The sequence below is a fragment of the Hermetia illucens genome, chromosome 6 (genome assembly GCF_905115235.1).
Source record: "Hermetia illucens chromosome 6, iHerIll2.2.curated.20191125, whole genome shotgun sequence".
In the NCBI taxonomy this organism is placed as follows: Eukaryota; Metazoa; Arthropoda; class Insecta; order Diptera; family Stratiomyidae; genus Hermetia; species Hermetia illucens.
The window spans coordinates 9,950,729-9,965,435 of NC_051854.1; the positions used below are offsets into that span (position 1 = coordinate 9,950,729).

The 14,707-nt window shown below is 40.5% G+C and overlaps 2 protein-coding genes across 11 annotated transcripts in view; one reads left to right on the plus strand and one right to left on the minus strand.

Moving 5' to 3' along the window:
* The window catches only part of LOC119659092 (dynactin subunit 1), a 29,227-nt gene extending 28,307 nt beyond the window's left edge, over positions 1-920 (plus strand). For 7 of the 8 annotated variants that reach the window (XM_038067008.1, XM_038067007.1, XM_038067011.1 and 4 more), the window contains 3 exons: positions 58-257; positions 327-449; positions 508-648. In XM_038067008.1, the coding sequence (XP_037922936.1) occupies positions 58-257; positions 327-449; positions 508-639 (455 nt within the window). In that variant the 3' untranslated portion in view covers positions 640-648. Of the gene's footprint in view, positions 1-57; positions 258-326; positions 450-507 lie in introns of all 8 variants that reach the window. The other variant, XM_038067004.1, reaches the window with a different exon arrangement.
* Positions 921-6,896: 5,976 nt separating this feature from the next.
* LOC119659805 (NPC intracellular cholesterol transporter 1 homolog 1b-like) overlaps positions 6,897-14,707 on the minus strand; it is a 40,204-nt gene continuing 32,393 nt past the window's right edge. For all 3 annotated transcript variants that reach the window (XM_038068073.1, XM_038068074.1, XM_038068075.1), the window contains 6 exons: positions 13,298-13,459; positions 13,081-13,223; positions 12,864-13,025; positions 7,696-7,821; positions 7,370-7,639; positions 6,897-7,298 (listed from right to left, as the gene is read on the minus strand). In XM_038068073.1, the coding sequence (XP_037924001.1) occupies positions 7,059-7,298; positions 7,370-7,639; positions 7,696-7,821; positions 12,864-13,025; positions 13,081-13,223; positions 13,298-13,459 (1,103 nt within the window). In that variant the 3' untranslated portion in view covers positions 6,897-7,058. The remainder of the gene's footprint in view (positions 7,299-7,369; positions 7,640-7,695; positions 7,822-12,863; positions 13,026-13,080; positions 13,224-13,297; positions 13,460-14,707) is intronic.

The window sequence follows — 14,707 nt, forward strand, 5'->3', positions numbered from 1 at the left end:
AAAAAAACGACCCCTATTAGAATATCGATAATAAGTCGAACAATTTGATCTTTACAGACATCACAGCTGGATCTCCATATATCGCACAGGAACTTAATCTTCTCAAGAAAGCCTTCAACGATGAACGGGCGGAACGACTACGCTTGCAAGCGAGCGAAATGCAAAAGACTCTCGCTAAACTGGAACCAATCTATGTGCCTCAACCTAAAGACAATCGCATCACCGAACTAGAGGAGGAACTGGCTAAACTCAAATATGTAAGTAATTTTTCACTTTACATTTTTATCCATTTCGTGACGACGCGTTTATCTTTTGCAAAAATCAAGGATTGGGTTATGTCAATGGCCCGCGGTTCCAGCTTCCCGACACCAAAATCTCCACAAGGTAACACAATAAAACTAATTCAAGAACACCAGAATAAACAACGAATGCTACGTGAAGAAATCAAGGTAAGTTCTAAGCCTCCTTGTGAAAACACATGCCCGCTACAAGCTCCTTACATTCCAGATTAAGGCAAATCAACTCGCCGCTGAGGTCCTTAACGAATATCTAGAACGAAAGCCACATCGAGCAACTCAAGGTGATTTCATGAAATTCCCAAATGTTGAACTTACACGGGCTCTCAGAGCTATGCAGTAATTATTTTTCTCGTTATTATGCTAAACGATAATTGATTTCATCTTTTTGTTTGGTTCTCTTGAAGAGATTTTTCACTATTTATTATATTTTAACATTTTTATACTCATTTGTAGGAGAGATAAATTTTCTATTCCAAAACAAAATGTACTTTAAAGACAAGGAGAAAAGATAAATACTATGACTTCAATCTCGTGATATAATGTATATGTATTTAAAGAAAGTAATTGAATTTATAGTAATTTATGGAATTAAACCCAAATAAAGTTATAATAATAAACAGAAGAAAAGTTTGTAATCATATATTTCTTATCTGATTTTGTACGACGAAGTGTTCAATTGCATACAGTCGTTACTATGCTGCAAATTGTCTTATTGCGTTGTTGATGTCCTCTGCTTCACTAACCTTTGCTCATAACTATAGGCATAATCATTATAGATCGTGTTAGAGCACTAGGAAACCCCGTATCTAACCATCGAAGAAGTAACAGAAGCATCGGTGCGGATCTGCCTGCTTGCACCTCAATACAACTTCACAAAAGTGATCCCATTCGGTAGCGGAGTCGGCTCCTCATAGACTTGGTCCGAATCAAGTCGGGAGATTCTTAAATCATACCCTAACGTGTCAAACCATTGCAATTGGTTGGTCTTGGGGTCGTTTCTCATTTTGATATTCAGGCCAGCATTAGGAACAATGAAGTAAGATGGGGCGATAGATTTTCGATTTGCGACATGCGCAAATGCTTACTCACGGCTCGCAAATATGGAGAGAGTGGTTGCCATTTCAGTCGCCTATATTATCATGACAAAAGTCTCTGAAGATAATAGCATTAACCTCCAAGATAAGAGTACTTTCTATACTGACATTTCTTTAGCCTAAAGCAAACACATCCCTTTCTGAAGTTCAAAGCGTTCAGTAGAGATGAGGGGAAGAGGTTTCAAACGAAACAAGGCTTCAGTTTCCAAAATATTTAATACGGGGCGATCCAATCAATCAAATTGTTGCTGATGCCAATGCCGCTGTCATAGATTGCTTCGGGTTTCAAAACGGAAGCCCAGAACCCCCACGGGAATTTCCATTGCAAATCAGACTAGCTCAAGAAAACTTCCGGGATAGACTTCTTGATGGATGAGTTTTTCTTTGGAGTTAATTCACCTCATCTAGACGAGACTGAATCCACGTGAAGCAGTCCCGAAAAGTCAGTTGGCAAAGAGTACTTAAACCGGTAGCGGCAACTTCATTTTTAATTCTTTTTGATAAGTTAACAATTTTTTTCAGGGAGGTCATCTCTAATTCCCTTTGAGGTTCAGATATGTCGCATTTTCCCCGTTGGAAGAATCTGCTTGAGTGAGAAGGTTGTTAGATTCAAACTGGCAAAATTGGTCAGCGAGGCATTTATCTTCTTTAAATAATAAGGACCGACACCGGATTAACTGATTTTAGTGGCAAATAGTGTGGTCATTTCTACGAACTTCCTCACATTTATCGCAGCGATCGGACATTCCAACGCCTCTCTGAGCCAAAAAAGATTTTATTGAAGAGGTGGTTGGGTTTTGAATGGATTTCGAAGAGCCAAAGTTTACTTAGAACTTAAAATGTTGCGAAGAACTTCCCTTTTAATCGGAAGTTCTTATATTCCTCATGTAGGGTACCCGTGATCTTTTTGTGATTATCTTCGAACCGTTAACCAAGATGATGTAGGTTGGTAGTTATACCAATTTCAATCCTATTTTTATGGCTTTATGCGCCAATTCTGAACAACCCTGCGTGCGCCTCCGATGTAACCTGAACTTCTCCCAAATGAGAGTTATCAACGGTGCAGTGAGTGTTCACTGCTAAGTAATGCGCGGAGACTAGACTCGATCTGCAACCTAACATCCTTCAATACCTCATTGGTGAGAAGAATAATCTGGGGGTGAGGAAAATTGTGTGAATAATACACCCACAGCAACCATCTTTTCCGAAATTAAAAGGCCGTCTGGAAATATAAATCTGAGATAGTTGCCCGGTCTACTGCTACTTTCGTGAAGGAGACGTTCCTGGTGGACGGCAAAGACTAGATCATCTTTAATAAAGATGATGCCGAACAGACAAAAATACTGTCGCAGGCTGCTTATCACAACAGTGATGAAATCCATCCTGTTCTACGCAGCTGAGAGAGAGCAATGGACAACGCTGTAAACTACAGGAGAGTGAGTCCGGCATACCGCCCAATTGCACTGAGAGCATGCACCGCGTTTAGGACATCATCAGATGAGGTAAAATGTCATCGCGGAAATGATCCCTATAAATGCTAGAAGCGAATAAAGCGCAGTAAGTTTATTACAGAACAAGTACAGGAGATGGCAGTAACTGTGAGATAATTCTGAAAAGGCCAATCGACTTATGCACCGATTCCGTGTATTGAGAAATTGGTTGAGTAGTGACTATTTGCATCGTTCCGGATTCTGACTATCCCCTGGCGCATTCTTCGATTTTAAATTTTGCCTTACAAAGTAGACATCGGACTCCGCAACCTCACAGAGAAACGTTGACATCAAAGACGAATTACTGTAGCGAGCCTAGAAAACACATCAGACCCGTGTGCTAAACGTGGTGATATAAGCGAGAGCCATCCCCTTGAAGTAATAAAGAGAATTTCACTACCATCTGTTAATAAAAGGCTGCCAATCAAGATGGTAATTTTCTAAAATCCTCAATTCGATTTCCAATTAGATTGCACCCAAGTCAGGGGTTTCAATCAACATTTCGCTAAATTTTAAAAGCACTAATTCTGTCCCACGAAAGCGTCGTCCACGCTGACCGCTTAGCATACTGCATCTGTGCTAAAAAGATTGACGATGATCTCTTCCGCAAGTCTGGTACCTTTCTCCACTATCTAAGTCTGAGAAGCGTTTGAGGTGATTTTTTTTAATCTGGTGAGAATATAATCATCATCATCAACGGCGCAACAACCGGTATCCGGTCTAGGCCTGGTGAGAATATAATGCGAATCTATTTGGTGGAAGATTTTTCCAAAACGTCTCAAACAATGGTGTAACCATTTACAGCAAGAAGGTTGGGGAACTGATTTTAAGGGCTTGAACGCTGAAACTTAAAAAGATTTCTTTGTAATAAAAATCATTGTACGGTGTTTCGGAGAGGGCATGCCTCGGAGTGAATTTAAATAAGTCAGTTAAGCTACCATTTTTGGTCAGCGTATTTTGACCTGTTGACTGTGAAAGAGGCTAGGTCTGATCAAGCTTTTGTATTTAATGTTATATGTTTACTGAACTCGAGTTCTTCTGGACTATTTGATATTTTTTACAACAGCAGTTGTTGGGCTCAAAGTACTGAATCTATTTGAGGCATATTTGAGTCATAAGCACTCTAGTATGAGACAAATCTTATTTGTCATAGTCTTCGATATATGCAAGCATTTTCCCTGCATATCTTTGCAAAGGTTGGTGGAGTGACATAGTCTTTCACCTCTTTCACACTCGACTTAAGAATATAAAAGTAACAGTCCTCATGAAAACGTGTATATCCGAAAGCTATTTTCTCCGACAGGCCAAACCATTCAACGGTGAATTCGACCATGGTCGATCCAGCTTCCTCCGATTCATCAAAATTTCTTCTATTGAGTCATTGCATTTTCATGACCTTCTCAGGGAACTTTGTTGTGCCAATAAAAGTTTCCCAACGACTTGAAGAGCTAGAAACCCTTGTTGGCTTCAGCAATCACTTCTCAAATCGCGTAATCATACCTGCCGAGTGTCGATGCACAAAACAGCGAAACCGTTCCTGATTTATGAGCGTTCTTTTATCAAATCAAAGAAGGTAGAATCCAACACAAAACTCCCGAAGAATACATACTACAAGAGCTGATATCTGAACATTTCGACGGAATCACACACAGTAACTGATGCCTCCGGAAGTTGTATTTATGTGGAATTTTACAAGCATCTTAACGAAGTTCTGCTATCAGAAGAAAAAGGACATCTGACATACCCTCGACACAGCTCTCTCATGGAATTCTTTTTTAGTAGCTAGTTAGTTCAATCTGTGCTGCATTTTCGATGCTCCATATATTTATCTCCTGATATTTGCAACGCGATTGTGATTTATGTCCACGATCAACGGCGTGTAAGATGTTGAATCTATTACAGTGAGCTCTTATGTGGAATAAACGGTGAATGTCCTCGTGAAAAACGCGTTATTCAAAGACTTTTTGAGATAGAGAAACGAATCAGCAACGAAAAGAAAGGAAGAAGAAAGGAAAAATTATGCATTTAACGAGAACCCTTTTTGAAAATTGCAATTACGTTTTGAAAAACCTTCGTTGGAATTTTTGAAACTTCACTCCCGTCTTTCAGCTGCTCTTCAAACGGCCAGAAGAAAAAGAAACTCCGTGCATCTGAAAATCAACCAATTCGAAAACTTTTCTTTCAGCAGGATTAAAACTTTGGTAGCAATGTGTTATGCGAAGTCACTCCGTCTTGTTGGAGCCATATTCCAAACAGAGATATTCGACTGGGATGCAACGGAGAGAGAAAAACTCGTTGGACATGTATGGGTAGCAGCTACCATTAACGTCTAATAATGCTGCGCGCACGTTTTCGATAGTATTCTCGGTCCCGGTAGACTTCGGACGCCCGTAATTCACAACACTCGACTCTCCGTTTTTTGAGCATGGTTTGACGATCGGGGAATTCTCATAACATTTGCAATTTAATTCTCGGATATCTTCGTGGGTAGAGCGCTGGGCTGTCGTAGGAAGGGCATCATAGCTGGACGTCGGCTTCTAGTCGACGCAGCTGTGACTGAGTTCCTGAGTGAAATCAGGGTAATAATCACGGGCGAACGCAATGCTGAACACATCGCTTCCTAAAGGGTAATGTAATCCTGTAGTGTACCGATACGGCTTTGAATGAAGTGGTGTAACACACTTCAAGGCCCAGATCCAATTGCATTGTCGCGTCAGTGATTATCATCGAACGCACGCTGCACCGCAACTACACTTCCACTAAACTTGAAATACTACTCCACGATGAACGCACATTAACAAACAAAGCATCTATTTTCGCATTAAATGGCATCATTGTGGCTACCTAGTGTCGCAGTCTCGTTACTCTAGCCCTAATCATTTTCGTATGATTGTTATTTAGAAATAGGATATCTGTTTTAGTCCACGATGTTTGTTGTTGTTGTTTTCTCCCCCAACAACCACTAGTAACCATGTGTTTCTCGATTTCTAACTTCTTAAGCTTAAGGACAGGAAGACGATGGAAAGGAAATGGATCCTGAGACAAAGCGGCCAAAGCGGTCAATCCGATATTGAATGACTATCATCAGCGCGGATTACATGACCATATCATACTTCATACTGAAACGCGCGGGAGTTACGCCCGTAAGTCTTAATTCGGTATTTTTATTGTCTGCTAAACGATCCACATACTATATATTTAATAATGATCTCCTTTCTGATTTGTGTTGCTTTTGAATTCCATCCGGAACACTTACCTAGACAGTTTATTGTCACTTTCCGCCTACGTCAGCTATAAAATATACTATTTTTTAAAAATAAAATATTTCAGAAAAACTCCTGGTGTCTGTCAAAACAGTGGCATTATCATCTTTGTTTCAATCCTTCGGAGTTTGAAAATGATAAAAATTTTGGTCGTACCGTTTGACCACTATTGGGACGTGATACCCGAGTATCTTCACATTGCCAAATTTTTTTCCAACATTTTACTCGTCCTATTTCCGACTTAAACTTGCATGTCATCCCGGCTCTAGTATTCGACTTCTCTAAATCACGTATGAGTGGAGGCTTTTCAGAACATCTTTGAATTCACATCGAAATTTACTTATATATTGCCAATAAAATCAGAAATGATCGTGAAGTAAGATGAAACGAGCTCCAGAACTTAAATGACCTTGAGAGCGGAACTGAAAAGTAGCTGCGCAGTTCCGCCAGCACTAAAGAGTAGCTCTGCAAGAAGAAACTATTGTCTGCATACATCTCTTATTTATTGTTAGCTCACTCTTCCCAATATTTTTGAAAACTTACCTACCTAAATTCAATATCTAAGAGAGAAGACCGTAACCATCAGAAAAATCACGACTTAAAGGAACTTATGTTGACAACTAGGTGTTGTACCCACTCAATTGCACGCAAGACTTGCCCTTGATTTCAATGCGATCAGGATAGTTCTACTAATGCTGTCAGAAACAAATTCTTATAACTCAGGGGTAGGGTAAGTAAAAAAACCACCAATTAACACTTCTGCAATAGTAGAAAGAGTTTATTCTCTTCCAAAACAGTATCACTCACTAATCGAGCAGTGCATTAAATATTAAAAAACATACAGTATAACTATAACTTTGTAAAAAATAGTTTCACGCGAGCCTACCTCTAAGCAATCATTTAAATAAAACTCTACGTACTTAGCTTAACAATTTCACAATCATCAATTGCGTCTTGTGCGTTTGTGATGTTACTCCGGGTCACAGTCTCCTTGCCATTTGCACTAATCGGTTGTAGTTCCACTCCAAAGTCATCCCCTCGTACGTCATCCATTGATTTACTCTTATATGGCCCTGGACCAACTAAACTTAAAATTACTGGTAAAAATACAACCCCGTGAAATAGACCGAATACTATGACCAAGAAGAAAATCTGAAATTGGCATTGATATCAAGATACGAATAAGTAGATAAACCCTAAAGCAACTTCTATATGTCTATTACCTTGAAAAATGTCTGAAATGTGTATGCTTCTGATCCTGCCATCATACTAAAGGATAAGAACGTTGAACCGCCGCCATATAGGACAGCAGCTGCAATATGATTCACTGTGTCCAACGCTCGCTTGTTGCGATCTCCGTCGGAGTATGTTAAGAACGTGTGACCTATGTGTGCAGCATAATCTACACACAGACCTGCTGCAAGCTCCAAACCTATACAGAAGACCAGGTCTACGGTTAGGCCCCAGCGTTGCATGAAGCCACAAACATTTACCTTAAACGACAAATTTATAAATAACGAGGATCTATCAATTTCAATTATGCTATTACCAGAGTTAAAAGAACGCAAACGAATATCCAGAAACACGTCTGTATGTCTATTATAACCACAAATGTACAAATCATAACACAAAGTAGCGCGAGCAATATGTTTCGAATTACTTCTACGTCGATTACCTAGTGAAATAAAAGAAATCTTTTGTAGCATAAAATTAATTGATATTTACTAAAAGAAACTAGTACAAAGATGTGAACCCCAATATAAACGTGAAAAATCCTAGAAGAACACTGGCTTCGCGAACAATCCAACAATTTTGCAAATAATCTATTCCTACTTAGTATCCATATTTGAGTCTTATTTATCCAAGCATCTCACTCCACCATTCAAAAGAACGAAAGCATGGTGAGAGACGCCTGTGACAAATAAGTGCTTGTCATTAAGTCCACTAGTTGCAAGTCAAGGCACACAGTGCAGCAATTATAGAAGCATCACCTTGTCGAGTACCATTTATAAGATATTCTCTCTATCGTGCTAGGTCGGATAACCCCATACGCCCAAAACATCATTGACCCATAACAAAGAGGCTTCACTCCAGGCAAATCAGCAACAGATCAGAACTGTTGCAATATGGACATCAGTTGCACCATCTTTTCATCAATTTTAAAACCGCCTATGATAACATAGCCAGGGTAAAAGTGTACACGACCATGAGAGAATTCGGTATCACGACGAAATTGGTAAGACTGACTAAGCTGATCCTAACCAATGTGCGAGGCCAGATAAAAGCAGCAGGATCACTCTTAAGACCATTTGGCATCAACAACGGTCTAAGAAAAGGGAATGCCCTATCATGCGTCCTCTTCAACCTGACCCTGGAAAAGTGATCCGTGGCGCTGAGGTAAATGCGAGAGACTTAGGTTCTTAGCAAGAAAAATTGCGAACTCTTGGCCGCGCTTCAGATAAGAATTCTACGAAGAACTTTTCCCCCTCCCCAGGGGAATGGACGATTCCGTAGCCTACATAACGACGAAATCTATAAGCGATACCATGACCGTCAGGTTGTGGATAAAATCGGGTTCAATATGGAAACGTTTTAATCAAAAGTTAAAATCTCCACTTGACAATTGAAAATTTCCGGAACAACCAAAATCTATTATGTTGAATACGTCTAGGAATTTTGGTGCAACCGTTGGTCAAACAAGAGCATGGGCAACAATTTACTTATCAAAAGTTGTCCAGAGCTAGTGAGTAAGAAGATATAAAGACACGAAAAAATCGGATGACATGCAGATTGCACCTCCTTTAGAAAAATTATCGTAAAAAGTTGTATCGTTGCTAATATCCGATCCTAACTCTGCGTCCTGAAACGGAACCGTCATATCCATGCTCAAGACTGAATTGGTGTAGTAGTGAAGAAACCTTTGTTAAGATTGCCACGAAATATTTTTTTCCTGATGTAGCCTGCGTTTAGAAGTTTATGATCTCTGCTTAGTTAGCGGCCGAACACAAAGCAATAGAACAGAATATTAAGGCCGCAACCTAGGTCTATGATTTCCCATCACATATGTGTGAGTTGGGACGTAAAAAGCAACTAAAAGGGATAGAAATTTATGAACCTGCAAATTTTGAAACTTTATTGCTACCGAAAAGTCAACAACGACTCGTATAGGGACTAACCTATCGAAAAATGACTTTCTGGGATGTGCGCACTCCGCGACAGCAGTAGCGAGGGTTCAGTTCAGGAGAGGCTTTCTAAAAGTGACATTGTGATTGTGAACACAGGATTTGCCATAACTTCGCGGAGTTCAGATCTCCGGTCCACCTGTTCTTCATCGATTTCGAGAAAGCATTCGATAGCATGAACAAGGAGTGTATCTGGAGTACTTTACGCAGAGGAGGCATTCATAAAAAACTTAATAGTTATTATCAGAGCAACATATGATATCACAAAATGTCACGTGCTGCACCCAGATAAAATCTCAGAGAAGTTGAGGTTCAAAGCGGAGCCCACCAAGGTGGCATCTTGTCGCTGATATTATTTTTTCTTGTTATCGGCAAAATTCTTAATGCTGCTTTGTCTAGGGGACGTGGAGGAGTTGAATGAATGATATTTTTTTCTCAAACACCTCGACCACGCTGATGACCTGTTTGCTCTCACCGGATGACACATGATTTGGAAAGAGACCTAAGTAGAATTATACTGAAGATAAACACCAAGGAAACCAAAGTTGTCAGTCTGACGGATAAGCGCATTCTCCCTATCTGGGATCTCCCATGGGATAAATCGCAATCATATATATTTTAAGTAGCTTTCTTTTAAGGATTGCGTCGTGCAATCGTAACGTAATTGCCAAAAACAAGAGCATAACCAACGCAGAAATGATGTTCTATTCAAAATCTAATATAAGGAGTAAACCTAAAAAGTGTATTAGGCATCTGGGCGAGAATTATAAAACCACATGGGCAATTAATTGTTGATAAACAGCAGAATTCAAAAGCAATTTCCTGAGTCGTAAGTCGGCTGAGGGGGTCATTCAGACTTTAGGTAATTCGGGAGTAGATACGGAGACGTAAGATTCAGTTTTAATTTTTTTATTAATTCAGAAACCAAATAAGCAGATAAATAAATGTTACGAGCAGTCTTTGCAGAAACCAAGGGAATTTCCAATGTTTATGGTGCTTTTAAAATTCCTTGAAGATAAGAAAGTACAGTCGACCAAAGGTCACAGCCAGAATAAGCTGATTGAGTCGTCTAGTGGAGCGGTTCAGTCTTTGAGTGTGTCGTTTGTAATACAAATCGTAAAATTTATTCTTGTGGAAAATTCTCCAAATGGAGTCCAGAGCAATAAGCAAAATCGATTTAGAAGTTAAGACTCTGTCTTAGTTGTTTGAAAAAGGAGCGTATGGCAAGAGGCATGAAGCGGCATCATTCAGTGTTGCATTTCGAATCTGGCAAACAGCAGCAACAAGTAGCTACGAATCCAGTTGAACAAGCGGCCCGGCACAGTGCACAGTTAGAAGTCGAATGGGGACGACGTTGGACTCACGGAGCATTTTCTTTCGTTTCATAATAATTGTGAACATATACTCGATCATTTTGTCGGTTGAATTTTTCCTCGAAGGTAAACATTTTTTCATCAAAATTAGAATAGAATTTTGCGATATTTTTTCGTCGTATTTCCTTTAGTTTTGGCGTTAAGATATTACTAACGCACCGCCGGTACGCACCGAGATCGAGATACCTCGAGTTGGAACGCCCATCTCCGAGCACATTCGTTTCTACTTGCGGAGAGGATTGCGACGAACACGCTCACGCACAGCATGCACAACATTCGGGCGACGTACGGAGCGCGGGCGGCACTCCCGCGGCCTGTTTGGCGGTATCGAGCTAATGTCCTAAAAACGAACCGTTCGTTTACCGGCAGCTTTTTCAACTATGAATCTTTTTCGGCGTATTCCCACATTGGTGCAACGCAATAATCGTGATTCTTTTTTTGTAGTTACCGAACTTCATCGTGTTGTCGTTCACGCGCTACTGACATTCGGAACCTGAAAGTCAGACGGAAGTGGGGTATGGTTAGGCACTCTCCGTGCGTAGTGTTACCAGTTTTTACGGCCTAACATTTCTCGCTATACGCATCGACTGACAAAACTTGTCGCCAACTGGTTTGTCACCGGGTTAAGGAAACGGAAAAATCAAGCTGGCGTAGGATAAGTAGATTTTGGAACGGTAGTGGTAGGCGTCGAGGTAACGATTTGTCCGAGATTTCCATCATTGTATTCTGTGAGTACATTTGTGTAGTTGTTTAAACTAACTAGTACTTGTTTGGAAAAGAATAAAGTGTGCAAGTTGAGCGCATGTCGTGCAGTTGGCTAATCCTGATTTGCTCGTTCCGGGGCGGATCGATACGATTCTAGCGGCCGACATATTCAAAAAAATTGTATTGGAAGGAGTGTTGAAGAGGCTCCAATTTTGCTGAATTAGATTGGATTCTTTCTGGTTAAGTGAACGAAAGTAGTATTGATAGATGTATTCAGAGGTGCATTTCCGCACCATTTATTCCGGAAGCAATAAAATGTGAAAAATAACTTCGAAGAAAGGCGCGAGAAGATGCTGACGCCCATTATACAGCCAGAATTCTTTTTATTCAAAATCCGAGAACTTCGTTTCATCTAACCCGATCAAAGGATATTGCTATTTCGAGATTGCCGCAGTTGGAGAATCGGTTCAAGACAGATTAGAAATTCGCGGTACTATACAGAAATTGTATTGACGAATACAAAGTATGATGACTGGATGTCGGATACCAGTCAAATCAGGTGTGAATGTGTACCTGAGTCAAGGTAATAATCACGAGCGAGCGCAACGCTGACCGCTGCCTTCTACAGAATTCCGTAATCTTGTAGCGTGTCGTTACGGTCTTGAATGAAGTGCTCTAACACACTTGAAGGCCTTGATCCAATTGGATTGTTGCGACAATGATTAATCCAGTAAACTTACGTCCAGCTGGTTGGGCATACAGCAAAAATTGATGCAGATTATGCTGTGATTAAGAAAGCATAAAGTGGGGTTTATTAGTGACATCAAACTGATGTATTTGATGGTGAGTATTGGTATCCGTGACCAAGATCTGCAGAGGATTTTGTATCCTCCTAACGAGCGAATTTGAGTATTAAAATGCACTAGGGTGATTTTTGGAACCCTTTTTGTCGTCATAAATTTCATGGCCGCTTTCAATTGACGAGCGTGAACGTTTTTCGGAGGCATTAGAAATAATTCACAGAGACACTAACATGGACGATATTTTGTCTGATGCTGATAGTAAAGAGAAGGCTTAGTCAGGCGTTGTTTCATTTGCTAGAACCCGGGGAGGAGTTCCTGTTTAGGAAATGGACAAGCAGAAGTCACCCCTTTTTAAAAAGAATTCTTTAGAAGGGGCAGCCGGGCATAGCTATAGTAAAAAGAAGATTGAGCTGATGGCGCTAGGAATACAATGGAATCAGATTGAGCATGTATTTACTTTTCCGAGGGAATATCAAGCAAGGTAATCTGTTTCAAACAAAACATGGGGGGAAATACAATAAATGTATCGTGTAAAATTTGTAAGTTTTTTACAGGATATAACGCCTGTATAGAATCTCTCAGAACGTCTGAACTTCCATGACCCAACTGTTCGTTAATATTCTGTGTTTGATTCCAAAATAAAATTCCACTTACCTCGTCAGTTATCCAATTAGCAAATATCCTTGCCCAAACTCCTGAAAACCCATCACCCGATGTCAAGTTCTTCATTCCAATCATTTCTTCAATTTGATGCATGGCCGGAACGTAAATATCACGACGATCAAACTGAACAAATTGGAAATCAATCCAAGCCATCTAAACGAAATAGTGTAATCGCAAAAATTATGTGAAACCACAAAATTCTAATTACCGTAATATTTGGCGCGGGTTCTCCACATTTCAAATCACTTTTAAATCGAAAATTTGCTTGATACTTTCCGCCAGATGGGCCATGAAGGAATTTCGATAAATAAAAACGCCATTCGTAGTCACTTAGTTTCTCGGTGGTGAAGTCTAAAAGAAAGATTTCAAGCATAATATCAGTGAGTCCCTGTTTGAACGCCACTACTAAATACTACAAGATTTACCTTTGCGACAATACTTTTTGACGAATGCGTGGAAAGGTTTAATCCAGGATTTTACATCATAGAATATGTGATCCCTTTCTTCCATATCCTCTACTAGTGAATAGATTTTTGACAGGCTTTCGGTGTAGTTCAATTGGCCGGTGAACACGAATCCGTCGTATCCTGGAAATCATACAGAATAAAGCAATTCAGAATTTTAAATCAGGAAAAGGACAAACATTAGTCAAATTATCAAAACGATTCATAAGGAAAGTGAAATAATTTTCCCCGAGTTTTATGTCTACGAGTGGCGGATGGGTTGGTGATAAAACCGCTAGGCTATCGTAATAGAAGATCACGGTCCAAATCTCGCTGGTAGTAGGAGGATGTGTATCGTAACTGGATGAGGAATACCAGTTGTCTCAGTTGGGAACGTGTACCTGTGTCAAATCAGGGCAATAATTGACGGCATTGCCTCCTAGTCACCTCTTGAAATAAAGTCGCATAACACACTTCAAGGCCTATATCCAAATTGGAATGTTGCGCCGTTGATTATTGTAATTATACATAGTATAGTCATAAGTTCTGTCAGTCGATGCGTATAGCAAGAAATGTTAGGCCGCCGAAACTGGTAACACTGCGCACGCTGATATGGTTGACAGGCCGCGCTCCGTACGTCGCCCGAATGTCGTGCATGCTGTGCGTGAGCGTGACCGTCACAATCTTCTCCGCAAGCAGAAACGAATGTCAGAAATGGGCGCTTCAACTCGAAGTATAAGTCGTATTTTACGAGAAGATTTCGGTCTCGGTGCGTACCGGCGGTGCGTTAGCCATATGTTAACGCCAAAACCAACGATTTCCCGGTAAAAAATAGCGCAAAATTCTATTTTCTGATGAAAAAATGTTTACCATCCAGGAAAAATTCAACCGACAAAATGATTGCTCACAATTGGTATGAAGCCAAAGAAAATGCTCCGCGAGCGAAACGTCGTCACCATCCGACTTATGTCATGGTATGGTGAGGCGTCTCATATTAATACTCATTTCTGCGAGGCCGGCGTCAAAACCAATGCGAGCGTGTACAAAAAGATGTTAGAGGATGTAGTCGAGCCATTGAGGAAATCTCTAGTCACTGGAAAGCCATGGTGCTTCCAGCAGGACTCGGACCCCGCTCGTGAAGCCAAGATAATTCAGCAGTGGTTAGCGGCACATGTTCCTGATTTCATAACCGCGGATAAATGGGCCACAGGCAGCCCATATTTGAATCCTCTGGACTAAGTTAGAGGAGACTGCCTGCGATCGAACTTACACCAATTTGGAGGGTTTGAAGGCCAGCATCGTGCGTGCAGCTCGAGAAATGCCGTTTAATACCTCGCGTGAAGCGATCGATGCATGGCCTCACAAACTTCGGGCCTTTTTAGCATTTGGGGG